General features: G+C 47.4%; 2 protein-coding genes across 8 annotated transcripts in view; one reads left to right on the top strand and one right to left on the bottom strand.

Moving 5' to 3' along the window:
* LOC128822969 (zinc finger protein 501-like) overlaps positions 1–16,716 on the top strand; it is a 348,938-nt gene that overhangs the window by 317,497 nt on the left and 14,725 nt on the right. For 4 of the 7 annotated variants that reach the window (XM_054004888.1, XM_054004891.1, XM_054004890.1 and 1 more), the window contains exon 2: positions 15,789–15,871. The exons of the other annotated variants lie outside the window; for them this stretch is intronic. In XM_054004888.1, coding sequence (XP_053860863.1) covers positions 15,800–15,871 — 72 coding nt within the window. In that variant the 5' untranslated portion in view covers positions 15,789–15,799. The remainder of the gene's footprint in view (positions 1–15,788; positions 15,872–16,716) is intronic. 7 annotated transcript variants of the gene reach the window in all.
* LOC128823085 (SRRM2 protein homolog rsr-2-like) lies at positions 9,781–11,934 on the bottom strand. The gene is made up of 2 exons (XM_054005172.1): positions 11,539–11,934; positions 9,781–10,380 (listed from the first exon to the last, which is right to left on the bottom strand). Exons 1-2 carry the CDS (start codon positions 11,927–11,929, stop codon positions 9,887–9,889), a joined length of 885 nt encoding a protein of 294 aa, XP_053861147.1. The 5' UTR covers positions 11,930–11,934; the 3' UTR covers positions 9,781–9,886.

Below are 16,716 nucleotides of genomic sequence, written 5' to 3'. Positions count from 1 at the left end.
TAATTAATGAAAGCACGCCAATTATTGACTGCTTTGTGTTGCATAAGCATCTGATTAAGGACCCATTTACAACTGTACCACTGTAAGTGAAAATGAATCAACACAGCTTAGCTCCAATGTGTTTAAATGTGAATGAAAAGTTTCTAAATTAAATGCATGGCAGCATAGTAAACACAGAGAAAATACACAGAAGTGCCTTACCCAGTCCTGTTGATTTTTTTTGTCCCAACCCCCCATGAGTTCTGGCCTCTCAGTCAACTCAGTTCCCAGTCCCACATCAGCTGTGCCCTCTCCCAGCCTAACCCGTTTCTACTGCAGTACTTCATCCTCCTCATCCAGGCAGGGGGGTGGTGCTGCATCACCCAAGGCACCTGCATTAATCACTGTCCCACATACTGGGGCTATTTAGATTTCAGAGAATGATTTATCAAGTCACTCACTCTGGGAGGTGGGACAGAGGAGTGGTTGAGACGGAGTTTGCGCCCCACACTCTGTAGAGCCATGTTCGATCCTGATAGCTTTCATGTTACCTCATCCTCCACCCTCCCCCATGTGTGTCTGCTCATGTGTCAGAGTGTCACCTTCTGATCATAAAGCCACTGGCCTCAGCAGAGCTCCCAAACAGGAGCTACATCATGATGGGGTTACGGTACTGAGAATAAAACACATCACAAGGAGGGTGTAATTATCTTCAAAGCAAGCATTACAGTCTAGAATGTGAAAGAATTAAAGTACTTAAAAGTATGCTTGAAAGGATTGGGTTTTTATTAATAAATTGCAGTAAAATGTTGATTTCAGTGTACACACAGATGAAAGAATATTTATATAGGTAAAACACAAATGCTTCTGGAGAAAGTCGAGTTTGATTTAAGGATATTTACACTGTATATTTTGCATGTGACATTGACAATTTGTGTTTGAACAGTTATAAAGATTTGGCTTTTTGAATCTCAACATTTACTGTAATTAAAGAATCGTTGTCTGATGACCCCCCATAACTTCCCACAGCTCTGAAAATTTAAATTGTAAACATTGAAATAAAAAAAAAAGACAAAATGAATTTTGCCAAACCCACTGAACAGCAATCGCAATATGATAGGGGATGGAAATTCAAAGCTAAGGCACCCAACCTTAATTCTTCCCTGTAGTGACACCAGGCAATCGCCATAGGGCTATAAATAAGGCATTTTAGTGTATAAAGTCCCAGATTAGATTATACCGATTTGTAAAGACATGAGAACTTTCTCTCAGGGTATCACCTTCACTGGGTTGTTTCCTTTATTGGTAATTCCCAGAAGTCAATAGATAAATAACATTCTATCAGTTCTGAAATGACTGTTTCAGATTTCTGGGGAGTATCTATAATGTTGCACTAGGGGCCAGGTCCTTGGAGAGATGGAGCCTTGGTTTCATTTTAACTTGTGCGTGCTCAAGAGCTTCCGGAATTTGGTTCAAAGTATTTACATGTTTCCCTGGCCTGTTCTTAAAAGTGCTGCTATAGAAAGTGGGGAGGGGCAGGAACTCACTGCAGGATCAGTCGCTGAGTCCCTTAAATATTTATAGCTCATTGGAAGAAGGATGGGGATTGGTGGGCGTCTGGGGATTTCATAATAAACACACAAATATTGTTCTGAATGAATTTTCATCTTCTAATTCCCTTAACCCACTAATTATCCCTGGCTGCCCCCAGCAGTCTGGGGAGGGAGTACTAATAACCTCCTTTAGCCAGTGTGGAACCTAAGGCACAAGGATCTTTCAGTGGCTGGCTCAAAGTCACCCAAGAGTGAAATTCACTTCACTGGATGAATCCCTAATTGCTGGGCTCTGCAAAGGGGTGGAGAGGTGAAATCCATCCCCCATTCCTGGGCATGGACCCCACCCCGTGCCCCCCAATCCTCACCCCACACTCAAACACTACCCCAACCTTCCCCTGCAGTGATGGACCCACTTGATGCTGCCAGTGCCTTCTGCCATGGGACCTAGAGGGGGCAGAGGCCCAACTCCAGAACTGCTACCCCTGCTCACAGCCCCCATGCTGTGCTGGAGTTGCCCTGGCTTTCCACTCTGCAGATGGGTCTAGCTGTCTGGGGACCCAGCCCGTGCACCCATCACACCCAAACTTCCTCACAACACACATCCCATGATAGGGAAGGACCATCTGGGGCTGGCTGCAGTCTCCCCTTTGCTGCTGTGACAGGAATAGTGTGGTCCCTCATATAGGACACAAACACCCAGGGGGAGAAGGGAAATGTAGTTTCTTCCAGGGGCTTGAAAATGTTTGGTTTAGAGTCCTGAGCTCTGTCTTCCTGTTTGTCTCCTTCTGCCACTTTGAGATCTCTTGGAGAAACAAGATGGGTGAGGTTATTTCTTTTAGAACCAATTAAAAATACCTCTCTTTGATGTCCTAGGACCAAAATGGCTACAACAACTCTTTTTCCCTTTGTACCCCCTCCCCCTCTCACCGTCTTGTCAGCTGAGATTGTCCCATGTGATGGGAAAATAAGGGTTCAGTCCTGTAACTGGATTGGGTCTCACCAGTACTAACAGAAGTGAAAGCCTGTGTGCATTAATGATAGCAGCAGCTCTGGGACTCGGAGACATAGGGAGAAGAGACAGAAGTGAGCAGGTTATGTTTGTGCCGGGTGTGAGTTACGCATGTGGGACTTTTGCACCAGTGCATACGCACAGAATTCACGTCCAGTGCAGAATTTTTTTTTTTTTTTGTATGAAGAAAATAAATTCTGCCCAAGAAGTTTTGCCGTTCTGCCTATCACCCACGCTGTGGCACCAGAACAGCCAGCAGCCAGCTTGATTCATGTTGGTGGGACATTGTTGCCCTGAGCTATACCCCAAATAGGAAGAGAGTTAGTTGCTGCAACTTGGGAGAGTCCTGAGACAGGCCCACCTCTGGGGTGGGAGGGGGGAACAGGTCATTGTCTACTCGCAAGAGGGTGTGGAAGGGGCACAGGAGAAACAAGTGTCCCCTATGGAGACTGCCCAGCCCCAGGTTACCCAGTCCCAGTCTACCCCCACACCTCTTCAACCTCCAACTCTCAGCAGCCAGTCTTCCCTCGCTGCTAGCCCTTCCTGACTGGCAGAGAACCTCTAAGCCAGGAATCTGACAGGGCTCAACCCTGTGGCTGGACCTCGGGGCACTTTCTTCCTGTCTTGCTAACTGTTGGCAAATCAGGGCAAATAAAGAAATGAAATAAAAGAAATGGGTGGGGGGAAGTGGACAGATCCCATCAGGATATGGGCCCCTCTTACTTGTGGGGGCCGTGAGAGCGTCTCAGTTCCCTTCAGAGTTGACTGGGTCTCCTGCACAAGTTTCAGCCTGCTTCCCCTTTGAGCTCTGGGGATCCCCACCCTCCCTCAGTGAAGGCCAGAGCCCCAAATGCTGCCAGCCCTCTCTTTGGGGCAGAAGATGCTCCACAGACTGTCCCATTCCCAGGGTTGCCCCCCTCTGAGTAGAGTAGGTCTCTCCTGTTAACTCCTGCTCCAGTCCTGACATGGTTTTCAGGTGTGGACGGGCTGGGTCTGTCCAGACTAAAGTAGCATTTTAATGCCTTTTCTGCCAGTGTGGTGTTTATATAGCCCTTCACAGGCACCCAGGCCCAGGCAATGGCCCCCTATCAGCCCCATGACTGATGTGGTGGGGAGACCCACTGGCAGCATTGTATTTAAGGGTGCTGCTCCCTCCTGATCCCACTCCCTCCCCTTCCCCTTTACTGCCACCACAATGCCTGTCACCTTCACTTCCTGAGGGGTGACTCCGAGAAGGTGTGTTTTGTTATCCCTTTCCCTACCCCCCAGGATCCGTTGTGCACCCTCTGTCACTCACCTCTGCCTGAGGAGAAAAGGCGGGTCATGGAGCACGGGTAATGCTATGCTGGAGATCCATCATCACTGAAGGGGTGGCAGCCTTGACCCTCCTTGAAGGTTGTCGGGATGCTGATGTGCACTGGAGAAGAACTGAGGCTTGACTGAGTCCACAGACCATTTGGCCCACACTGTGTCACTGTAAAGCCTGCTCTGCATTGCTGCCAATTGCTGCTGGTGGCATTGCACCCATAAGTTTCTGTAATGCTGTCTTCAGTGACTCGAGAGCATGAGCACCAGCCTCAGGCAGACTGGGAAGAAGCAGGGAACAAACCCCAAATTGGTTGTGAGGTCTATATGTAGATTTCACCAACCAAGTATCCAGTGTAAACGCTTCAAGCACTGAACAGCATTAACATGGAATCACAGAGAGTCCCCTTGGGTCATCCTATATATCTCACCATGCAGGTGAGCTCACCTTTGTGACAGATGGTCCCTTACACCAGGGGTTCTCAACCTTTTTCTTTCTGAGGCCCCCCCAACACGTATAAAAACTCCACGACCCACGTGGACCACAATAACTGGTTTTCTGCATATAAAATCCAGGGCTGGCATTAGGGGATAGCAAGCAGGGCAACTGCCTGGGGCCCTATGCCACAGGGGCCCCCACAAAGCTACATTGTTTAGGCTTTGGCATTAGCCCCAGGTGGTGGGGCTCAGGGGCCTGGACTTCAACCCCATGTGCTGGGACTTCAGTTTTCTGCCCTGGGCCTTGGTGAGCCTAATGCTGGCCTTGCTTGGCAGCCCCCCTTATAACTGCTCATGGGCCCCCATGGGACTCCAGACCCCTGGTTGAGAACCACTGCCTTACATCAGAAATCACAGCAATGTTTAGGTTACTGCCAGTCCCGAAGGACCAGTCACTTACTTAGGTCAATTGAATCTTAGATCTCACAACAAAGAAAACACGTGTAGCCAGTTATGTCAGAACATAAGAATGGTCGTACTGGGTCAGACCAAAGGTCCATCTAGCCCAGTATCCTGTCTACCAAGAGTGGCCAATGCCAGGTGCCCCAGAGGGAGTAAACCTAAGAGGTAATGATCAAGTGATCTCTCTCCTGCCATCCATCTCCACCCTCTGACAAACAGAGTCGAGGGACACCGTTCCTTACCCATCCTGGCTAATAGCCATTAATGGACTTAACCTCCATGAATTTCTCCAGTTCTCTTTTAAATGCTGTTATAGTCCTAGCCTTCACAACCTCCTCAGGTAAAGAGTTCCACAAGTTGACTGTGCGCTGTGTGAAGAAGAACTTCCTTTTATTTGTTTTAAACTTGCTGCCTATTAATTTCATTTGGTGACCCCCAGTTCTTGTATTATGGGAATAAGTAAATAACTTTTCCTTATCTACTTTCTCCACATCACTCATGATTTTATATATCTCTATCATATGCCCCCTTAGTCTCCTCTTTTCCAAGCTGAAAAGTCCTAGCCTCTTTAATCTCTCCTCATATGGGACCCATTCCAAACCCCTAATAATTTTAGTTGACCTTCTCTGAACCTTTTCTAGTGCCAGTATATCTTTTTTGAGATGAGGAGACCACATCTGTTCGCATATTCAAGATGTGGGGGTACCATCGATTTATATAAGGGCAATAAGATATTCTTATTCTCTATCCCCTTTTTAATGATTCCTAACATCTTGTTTGCTCATTTGACCGCCTCTGCACACTGCATGGACGTCTTCAGAGAACTATCCATGATGACTCCAAGATCTTTTTCCTGATTCATTATAGCTTAATTAGCCCCCATCATATTGTACGTATAGTTGGGGTTATTTTTTCCAATGTGCATTACTTTGCATTTATCCACATTACATTTAATTTGCCATTTTGTTGCCCAATCACTTAGTTTTGTGAGATCTTTTTGAAGTTCTTCACAGTCTGCTTTGGTATGAGCAATTTAGTATCATCTGCAAACTTTGCCACCTCACTTTTTACCCCTTTCTCCAGATCATTTATGAATAAGTTGAATAGGATTGGTCCTAGGACTGACCCTTGGGGAACACCACTAGTTACCCCTCTTCATTCTGAGAATTTACCATTTATTCCTACCCTTTGTTCTCTGTCTTTTAACCAGTTCTCAATCCATGAAAAGACCTTCCCTTTTATCCCATGACAACTTAATTTACATAAGAGCCTTTGGTGAGGGACCTTGTCAAAGGCTTTCTGGAAATCTAACTACACTATGTCCACTGGATCCCCCTTGTCCACATGTTTGTTGACCCCTTCAAAGAACTCTTAATAGATTAGTAAGACAGATTTTCCCTTTACAGAAACCATATTGACTTTTTCCCAACAATTTATGTTCTTCTATGTGTCTGACAATTTTATTTTTTACTATTGTTTTGACTAAATTGCCCGGTACTGACTTTAGTCATAATGGTCTGTAATTGCTGGGATCACCTCTAGAGCCCTTTTTAAATATTGGCATTACATTAGCTATCTTCCAGTCATTGGATACAGAAGCTGATTTAAAGGACAGGTTACAAGCCATAGTTAATAGTTCCGCAACTTCACATTTGTGTTCTTTCAGAACTCTTGGGTGAATGCTATCTGGTCCCGGTGACTTGTTAATGTCAAGTTTATCAATTAATTCCAAAACTTTCTCTAGTGACACTTCAATCTGTGACAGTTCCTCAGATTGTCACCTACAAAAGCCGGCTCAGGTTTGGGAACTCCCTAACATCCTCAGCCGTGAAGACTGAAGCAAAGAATCCATGTAGTTTCTCCATAATGACTTTATGATCTTTAAGCGCTCCTTTTGTATCTCGATCATCGAGGGGCCCCACTGGTTGTTTATCAGGCTTTCTGCTTCTGATGTACTTAAAAAACATTTTGTTATTACCTTCTGAGTTTTTGGTTAGCCGTTCTTCAAACTCCTCTTTGGCTTTTCTTATTACATTTTTACCCTTAATTTGGCAGTGTTTATGCTCCTTTCCATTTAGCTCACTAGGATTTGACTTCCACTTTTTAAAGGAAGTCTTTTTATCTCTCCCTGCTTCTTTTACATGGTTGTTAAGCCACAGTGGCTCTTTTTTAGTTCTTTTACTGTGTTTCTTCATTTGGGGTATACATTTAAGTTGGGCCTATATTATGGTGTCTTTAAAAAGTGCCCATGCAGCTTGCAGGGATTTCACTTTAGTCACTGTACCTTTTAATTTCTGTTTAACTAACCCGCTCATTTTTGCATAGTTCCCCTTTTTGAAATTAAATGCCACAGTGTTGGGCTGTTGAGATGTTCTTCCCACCACAGGGATGTTAAATGTTGTTATATTATGATCACTATTTCCAAGCGGTCCTGTTGTAGTTACCTTTTGGACCAGCTCGTGCACTCCACTCAGGACTAAATCAAGAGTTGCCTCTCCCCTTGTGGGTTCCCATACCAGCTGCTCCAAGAAGCAGTCATTTAAAGTATCAAGGAATTTTGTCTCTGCATTTCATCCTGAGGTGACATGTTCTCAGTCAATATGGGGATAATTGAAATCCCCCACTATTATTACGTTCTTAATTTTGATAGCCTCTCTAATTTCTCTTAACATTTCATCATCACTATCACTCCTGGTCAGGTGGTCAATAATAGTTCCCTAATGTTATATTCTTATTAGAGCATGAAATTACTATCCATAGAGATTCTATGGAACATGTGGATTCACTTAAGATTTTTACTTCTTTTTATTCTACATTTTCTTTCACATATAGTGCCACTCCCCCCCTCCTCCCGCCAGACCTGTTCTGTCCTTCTGATATATTTTGTATCCCAGAATGATTGTGTCCCATTGATTGTCCTCAGTCCACCGGGTTTCTGTGATGCCTATTATATTAATATCCTCCTTTATCACGAGGCACTCTAGTTCACCCATCTTATTATTTAGACTTCTAGCATTTGTGTACAACCACTTTAAAAACTTGTCACTGTTTATTTGTCTGCTCTCTTCTGATGTGTCCAATTCTTTATGTGAATATTTCTCATCTGATCTGGCCCTTACATTATCGTCTTCCATCCTCTGCTCCTGACTACAACCTAGAGAATCTCTGTCAAATAGACTCTCCTCTAAGAGAAGTCTCTGTCTGATCCACATGCTCCTCTGCAGCAGTTGGCTTTCCCCCATCTCCTAGGGTATGTCTACACTACGGGATTAATCCGAATTTAGATAATTCGGATTTGAGAAACAGGTTGTATAAAGTCGAAATGAGTGCGGCCACACTAGCACAGTAATTCGGTGGTGTGCGTCCAAGTACCGGGGCTAGCGTCGATTTCTGCACCGTTGCACTGTGGGTAGCAATTCCATAGCTATCCCATAGTTCCCGCAGTCTCCTGCGCCCATTGGGATTGTGGGTTAAGATCCCAGTGCCTGATGGGACAAAAAACATCGTCGCAGGTGGTTCTGGGTACAGCCTCACTCCCTCCCTCCCTCCCTCCCTGCATGAAAGCAACGGACGGCAGACAACCATTTTCGCGCCTTTTTTCCTGGGTGGGTGAACACTGCAGACTCCATACCACGGCAAGCATGGAGCCCGCTGAGGTCAAGACAGCACTCATGAATATTGCAAACACCTCGCGCGTTCTTGTGGAGTTTATGCTCAGCCAGGACCAGAAAAACGAGGCGAGGAGGCAGCGGCGGCGGCAGCGCAGCGACAAGCATGATGAGGACATGGACACGGACACGGACACAGAATTCAGTGAAACCACAGGCCCCAGTGCTTTGGAGATCATGTTGTTAATGGGGCAGATTCTATCCATGGAACGCCGATTCTGGGCAAGGGAAACAAGCACAGACTGGTGGGACCGCATAGTGTTGCAGGTCTGGGACGATTCCCAGTGGCTGCGGAACTTTCGCATGCGTAAGGGCACTTTCATGGAACTTTGTGACTTGCTTTCCCCTGCCCTGAAATGCCAGAATACCAAGATGAGAGCAGCCCTCACAGTTGAGAAGCGCGTGGCGATAGCCCTGTGGAAGCTTGCAACGCCAGACAGCTACCGGTCAGTCGGGAATCAATTTGGAGTGGGCAAATCTACGGTGGGGGCTGCTGTGATGCAAGTAGCCAAAGCAATCACTCAGGTGCTGCTACGAAAGTTAGTGACTCTGGGAAATGTGCAGGCTATAGTGGATGGTTTTGCTGCAATGGGATTCCCTAACTGTGGTGGGGCAATAGACGGAACCCATATCCCTATCTTGGCACCGGAGCACCAAGCCACCGAGTACATAAACCGCAAGGGGTACTTTTCAATGGTGCTGCAAGCACTTGTGGATCACAAGGGACGTTTCACCAACATCAACGCGGGCTGGGCGGGAAGGGTTCATGACGCTCGCGTCTTCAGGAACACTACTCTGTTTAAAGGGCTGCAGCAAGGGACTTACTTTCCGGACCAGAAAATAACCGTTGGGGATGTTGAAATGCCCATAGTTATTCTTGGGGACCCAGCCATACACAGGCAGCCTGGACAGGAGTCAGGAGCTGTTTAACTACAGGCTAAGCAAGTGCAGAATGGTGGTAGAATGTGCATTTGGCCGTTTAAAAGGTCGCTGGCGTTCATTATTGACTCGCTCTGACCTCAGCCAAAGAAATCTCCCCATTGTTATTTCTGCTTGCTGTGTGCTCCACAATCTCTGTGAAAGTAAGGGGGAAACCTTTATGGCGGGGTGGGAGGCTGAGGCAAATCGCCTGGCTGCTGATTACGCGCAGCCAGACACCAGGGCGATTAGAAGATCACACCATGAAGCGCTGTGCATCAGAGAAGCTTTGAAAACCAGTTTCATGGCTGGCCAGGCTACCGTGTGAAATATCTGTTTGTTTCTCCTTCATGAAAACCCTCCCCCTTTACTGACTGATTTTCTGTAAGGAACCCACCCTGCCCCTTCCCCCAGCTTTCTTTCAAACCAAATAAAGTCACTATCATTTAAAAATCATTTATTCTTTATTAATAGATTAGAAAAAGAGGGAGGGAACCCGGGTGGTATTTGGGAGGAGGATTGCTGGGAAGGAAAAAGCCACAAAGAAAAGGTTAAAAAAATGACAGCCTTTTGCTTGGGCTGTCTACTGGGGTGGAATGGGAAGGTGTACGGAGCCTCCCCCCCCGCGTTCTTACACGTCTGGGTGAGGAGGATACGGAACATGGGGAGGGGGGAGGGTGGAACAGGGGCTGAAGCGGCAGTCTATTTTCCAGCAGCCGTTCCTGAACCTCCACCAGACGCCGGAGCAGCCCCAGCGTTGCATCCTTCATCCTCTGGTCTTCCTGCCGCCATCTCTCATCTCGATCGTCTCTCCTCTCCTCACGTTGGTCCCTCCTCTCCTCACGTTGGTCCCTCCTCTCCTCACGTTCACTGACTTCTTTCCTATACTTTGAAACTGTTTCCTTCCACTCATTCAGATGAGCTCTGTCACTCCTGCTGGATTGCATAATTTCAGAAAACATGTCCTCCCGCGTCTTCTTCTTACGACGCCTTATCTGTGATAACCTTCGGGATGGAGGAGGGAGGCTTGAGGAATTTGCAGCTGCTGTAGGGAGGGGAAAAAAGAGAGAATTGTTTTAAAAGCTACATTTTGCAGAACAATGCTTATACTCTTTCACGGTGACCAACACTGTTCACATTACATAGCACATGTGATTTCTGTGCAAGGTCGCATTTTGCCTCTTAATGCTGAGTGCTTGTGGCTTTGCTGCTAGAGATCACAGGTCTGGGAAACAGAATTCGGCTTGCATGCGGCCATGGTAAGCCATTGTTTTACAGCTTCTGCACCCTCCTTTCCCACATACCAAGCATAGCCTGTAGAGTGCTGCAGAAGCCTGGCCAATCTCAGCCAATTGGGGGGGGGGCAGTGTGGGGGGGGCTTGTCTGGGCCCCTTCAGGCAAGTAGAGTGCTGCGGTTTTTCTGTTAACATTCAGCAGCACCAGAAAACAAACTAACCCCCCCCCCGCCATGAATTCTCTGGGATGATCACGGTACCCCTCCCCCCACCGCATGGCTGGTATCAGGGAAGATCCCTGCAGGCACCAAACTACCCCCCCCCCGCCGCCGACCCCCCCCCCTCGCCATGAATTCTCTGGGATGATCACGGTACCCTCCCCCCACCGCGTGGCTGGTAACAGGGAAGAACCCTGCTAGCCAAACGCGGAAAACTTCAGGGCCAATTTCCCATCTGCGCTTGGCTAACTGCAGGGAAGGATTTATTTTCCGCCACAGGCAAACAGCCCAGTAGGAACGGCCACCTCTGTCCCCTTAATTAAGTTCCCGTATTTCAACCAGGTTACCAGGAGTGATATCACTCTCCTGAGGATTACACAACAAGATAAAGAACGGATGTTGCTTGAATGCCAGCAAACACCGGGACCATACGCTGCTAGGCTTTGTCAGGCAATGATACCAGATTACTTGCTGCAAGCATGGCGTGGTCAAGTGTCCTACCATGGAGGAGGGAATAAGGATGCACTGCCCAGAAACCTTCTGGCAAGGCTTTCGGAGTACCTCCAGGAGAGCTTCATGGAGATGTCCCTGGAGGATTTCCGCTCCATCCCCAGACACGTTAACAGACTTTTCCAGTAGCTACAGGCTTTTCCAGTAGCTGAACTGACCGCGAATGCAAAGTCAGGCAAAGTAATCATTAAAAACCGTTTGCTTTTAAAACAAGTTTTATATTTTAAAAGGTAAACTCACCTGAGGTCCCTTCCATGGGGTCAGAGTCTTGGGTACTGGCTTGGGAGGCTTGGGAGGGTACTTCAGTCAGGGTGAGAAAAAGATCCTGGCTGTTGGGGAGAATGGAGTGCTGTGTGCTCTCTGCAAGCTCATCCTCCTCCTCGTCCTCCTCTACCCCATCGGCAGAATCCTCAGGCGTCGAGACTATCCCCGACCCAGAATCCACGAACAAAGGTGGGGTAGTGGTGGCAGCCCCCCCTAGAATTGCATGCAGCTCGGCGTAGTAGCGGCATGTCCGCGGCTCTGACCCGGAGCGACCGTTTGCCTCCTTTGTTTTTTGATAGGCTTGTCTGAGCTCCTTGACCTTCACGCGGCACTGCTCAGAGTCCCTATTGTGGCCTCTCTCCATCATGCCCTTGGAAATTTTTTCAAAAGTTTTTGCATTTCGTCTTTTAGAACGAAGTTCTGCAAGCACTGAATCCTCTCCCCATACAGCGATCAGATCCAGTACCTCCCTCACGGTCCATGCTGGTGCTCTTTTTCGATTATCAGCCTGCATGGTTACCTGTGCTGATGAGGTATCTGTGGTCACCTGTGCTCTCCACGCTGGGCAAACAGGAAATGAAGTTCAAATGTTCGCGGGGCTTTTCCTGTCTACCTGGCCAGTGCATCCGAGTTCGGATTGCTGTCCAGAGCGGTCACAATGATGCACTGTGGGATAGCTCCCGGAGGCCAATACCATCGAATTGCGGCCACACTAACCCTAATTCGAATTGCTAAAATCGATTTTGGCGCTACTCCGCTCGTTGGGATGGAGTACAGAAATCGATTTAAAGGGCCCTTTACATCGAATTAAATGGCGTCGTTGTGTGGACGGTTACAGGGTTAATTCGAATTAAAGCTGATAAATCCGAATTAAAGTCGTAGTGTAGACCAGGCCCCAGTTTAGAAACTGCTCTGCAACCTTTTTAATGTTGAGTGCCAGCAGTCTGGTTCCACTTTGGTTTAGGTGGAGCCCATCCTTCCTGTATAGGCTCCCCCATCCCCAAAATTTCCCCAATTCCTGATTAATCTAAACCCCTCTCTACACCATTGTCTCATCCACACATTGAGACCTGAAGCTCTGCCTGCCTACCTGGCCCTGCATGTGGAACTGGGAGCATTTCTGAGAATGCCACCATAGAGGTCCTGGATTTCAGTCTCTTCCCTAGCAGTCTAATTTGGCCTCCAGGATGTCTCACCTACCCTTCCTTATGTCATTGGTGCCTACATGTACCACGACCACCGGCTCCTCCCCAGCACTACACATGAGTCTATCCAGATGCCTCAAGAGATCTGCAACCTTTGCACCAGGCAGGCAAGTCACCATACGGTTTTCCCGGTCATCACAAACCCAGCTACCTATGTTTCTAATGATCAAATCTCCCATTACTAACACCTAGTGACTGGAGTTCCCTCCCCCGGAGAGGTAACCTCAGTGCGAGAGAATACCCTAACACCATCTGGAAGGAGGGTCCCAACTATGGGAAGGTTTCCCTCTGCTCCTGTTGACTGCTCTGCTTCCCTGGGCCTTTCATCCTCCTCAACAGTGCAGGGGCAGTCTGACCAGAGGTGGGACAATTTTACAGTGTCCCGGAAAGCCTCATCAACATAACTCTCTGCCTCCCTTAGCTCCTCCAATTCCACCACCGTGACTGCCAACGCCCATACGCAGTCTCTGAGGGCCAGGAGCTCCTTGCACCGAATGCATACATATGCCACCCACCCACAGGGCAGGTAATTGTACATGCTGCACTCAGTGCAATAAACTGGATAGCCCCCATCCTGCTGCTGGGCTTCTGCTTGCATGGTCTCCTAGTTAATGAAAGAGTTTTGTTTAACTCAAGAAGTTTTGAAAGTAGTTTAGTTTATAGTTTTAAGAAACAGGGCCCTTGCCCCCTTCCCAACTCCCTTGCGAAACGCCCTGTTAGCAGCCCCTGTTCACTTGCACAAAGCTTTATAAAGCCCGGGCCTGCTTGATAGCTCCAACCACTGACTAAGGGTCAGCCAATTAACAGAGGCTTCTAGCTTTCAAACCTTCCTTTGAAGCTCACTGCTTCCAGCTGCCAGCCACAGCACACAATCCTTCAAACAACCAAACAAACATACGGACAAACACAAGCTCAGCACACAGCGAGTAACCCCCAAACACACACACACTACAGACAGTCACTTACCCCAAAGGTGCTGTATTTGCTCCTCCTTCACCTGGAGAACTCCCTGTTAGCAGCTCCTGTTCCTTTAACCTGCATTAAGATTTATTTAAAAGGAAACGAGAGTTGTTTACAAAGTTAAAGCTGGTTAAAGGAGATGCAGATGAGTTACAGTCTTAAATTTCAAAATGTAATAGAAGCTTCTATAATAAGCAAACTCTACATATTCTTTAGGACTAATGCACGCTAAGCAGCTAGGGATCTCTTGCTTATGCCTAGAAACTTTTTCCTCCAGAGTCCAAGCAGCATACAGACAATCAGTTCCTTCTGTATGGGTTTTTTTAATCCCCTTCTTGCCATGTGCTCTGAGCTGGAAACTCAGCTAATGGGAGGTCAAGAGCACAACAACAGTCTTTTGTCTTCTTTAACATCCCATAATAGTCTATCTGGTGTTGATGGACCTGGGGGCTTTTGCAAGAGCTAACACCTCATCTGCCAGTGTCACAGGCAGGATGGGCAGGGATGGTGTCTCTAGACTCTGTTTGCCAGAAGCTGGGAATGGACGACAGGGGATGGATCTCTTGATGATTATCTGTTTTGTTCATTCCCTCTGAAGCACCTGGCGTTGACCGCTGAGCTAGATGGACCATTGGTCTGACACAGTGAGCCTTTCTTAATGTTCACAGTCTCTATGAGGAGTATCTATTCATTTGGACTCACTGGGGAGCCACAGAAAGAAACAAGGTGTGCTGAGGCAAGAAGGCACAGTCTCAGAGCCTTCAGGGTCACACTTGCCAAAAGCTAAAACTAAGCCCAGCCCATGAAAGGGGGCACTCCCAGGAGAGACTGTATAAAGGCTGGAGCATCAAAAAATTTAGTTAACCTGAGACAGCTGCCTTGGGAACAATGACAGGGAGAATCCCCCAAAGTGACTCCTTTGATTCTGCTCTTCTCTGGCCTTTGGTTTATAGAATAATAGACCTGGAAGGGACCTCGAGAGGTCATCTAATCCAGTCCCCTGCACTCAAGGCAGGACTAAGTATTATCTGAGACAATCGCTGACAGGTGTTTGTCCAGCCTGCTCTTAAAAAATCCCCAATGATGGAGATTCCACAATATCACTAGGCAATTTATTCCAGTGCTTAACCACTCTGATAGTTAGGAAATTTTTCTTAATGTTCGATCTAAACTGCCCTTGCTGGAATTTAAGTCCATTACTTCCTGTCTTACCCTAAGAGGTTAAAAAAAAATTTTCTCCCTCCTCCTAACAACCTTTTATGTACTTGAAAACTGTGATCATGTCCCCTCTCAGTCTTCTCTTCTCCAGACTAAACAAAAGCAATGTTTTCAATCTTCCCTCATAGGTCATGTTTTCTAGACCTTTAATCATTTTTGTTGCTCTTCTCTGGACTTTCTCCAATTTGTCCACATCTTTCCTGAAATGTGGCGCCCAGAACTGGACACACTATTCCAGTTGAAGCCTAATCAGCACGGAGTAGAGCAGAAGAATTACTTCTCGTGTCTTGCTTACAATACTCCTGCTAAGACATCCCAGAATGATACTTGCTTTTTTTGCAACAGTATAACTCTGTTGACTCATATTTAGCTTGTGATCCACTATGACCCCCCAGATCCTTTTCCGCAGTACTCCTTCCTAAGCAGTCATTTCCCATTTTGTATGTGTACAACTGATTGTTCCTTCCTAAATGAAGTACTTTGGATTTGTCCTTATTGAATTTCATCCCATATACTTCAGACCATTTCTCCAGTTTGTCCAGAACATTTAGAATTTTAATCCTATCCTCCAAAGCACTTGCAACTCCTCCCAGCTTGGTATCATCCACAAACTTGGTAAGTTTAACAGCGAGACTCTGCTACTGGGAGGGTTTCACCATATCTCAGAGGGTTACATCCTGGTGGGAGGAGGCTAGGCCTGTACTGCAATAAGGTCACTCTGTGCTTCACAGTTTGGCAGAACCTAGAATGTCCATTAGCATGGAAAAATCCAGAGGGAATCACTTGTGGAATTAACAAAAGCCCCATCTGAATGCTCTCACATTGCCCTTCTCACCCTGGCAGGCTACAGAATAATGTCCACGTTTCGCTCCAGATCATCCCATTCTCCCAGTGGGAATGAAATGGCGGCAATGGAGCTGGTTCAGGTAAGGGATTATCAGGGAGCTGGTGGTGGGTTCTGCTTGGAGGGAGAGGAGCAGGAAAGGCATAGGAGGGTGGGAGCTGCTAGAGGTGGTGGGAGGCAGGAACTATCTAGGGTGGAGAAAGGGAGGGGACAGGATGTGAGAAACCTGCTGAGACTTGTGTAGTGTAGGGTGTGTTGGGTTGTCACCCTGGGGTGCAGTCTGGGAAGCTTCTGGGAACCACTGTGCCCTCTAACCCTCAAGATGGGCTGGCCCTTTTCACACTGATTTGCTGGAGATTCAGCCAGCCTCTCCAGTCCCTGTTATTACCCAACACAACAGCAGGTGGTGCCATACACTCAATTAAGCTACCTGAGTGCTTTTCCTAAGCCACTCAAGGAAAGATAGAAGACAACAGCCAATTTCCCAGTGATAAGTGATATTAAATAGATCAAAGCAGATTACTTAGCAAATAACCAAAAACTCAAACTAAGCCTAACATATTAGATCAGAGTTGGGCAAACTACGGCCTGCAGGCGACATCCAGCCCATGGGACCCTCCTGCCCGGCCCCTGAGCTCCTGGCCCGGGAGGCTAACCCCCAGACCCTTTCTCCTGTTCTCCCTCCCTCGCAGCCTCAGCTCGCCCCACTGCCAGCACAATGCTCTGGGTGGCAGGGCTGCGAACTCCTGGGGCAGCACTTCTGCAGAGCCCGGCCTGACCTGCTGCTCTATGCTGCATGGTGTATGGCGGTAGCACCGCCAGCCACCAGTGCTCCAGGCAATTCAGTAAGGGGGCAGGGCATGGGGGGGTTGGATAGAGGACAGGGGACTTTGGGGTGGTGGTTCAGGGGGTGGGGGTGTGGATAGG

This window comes from Malaclemys terrapin, chromosome 15 (assembly GCF_027887155.1).
Source record: "Malaclemys terrapin pileata isolate rMalTer1 chromosome 15, rMalTer1.hap1, whole genome shotgun sequence".
Classification (NCBI taxonomy): Eukaryota; Metazoa; Chordata; order Testudines; family Emydidae; genus Malaclemys; species Malaclemys terrapin.
The sequence above is the reverse complement of the archived record's forward strand: the minus strand, read 5'-3'. Positions and strand labels throughout refer to the sequence as shown.

Coding starts and splice junctions, on each gene's coding strand:
- LOC128823085 (XM_054005172.1), bottom strand. CDS start 11,929: ATGATGGAGAGAGGCCACAATAGGGACTCTGAGCAGTGCCGCGTGAAG. Junction 10,381..11,538: donor CCCCATGGAAGGGACCTCAG/GTGAGTTTACCT, acceptor CCCTCCCTACAG/CAGCTGCAAATTCCTCAAGC.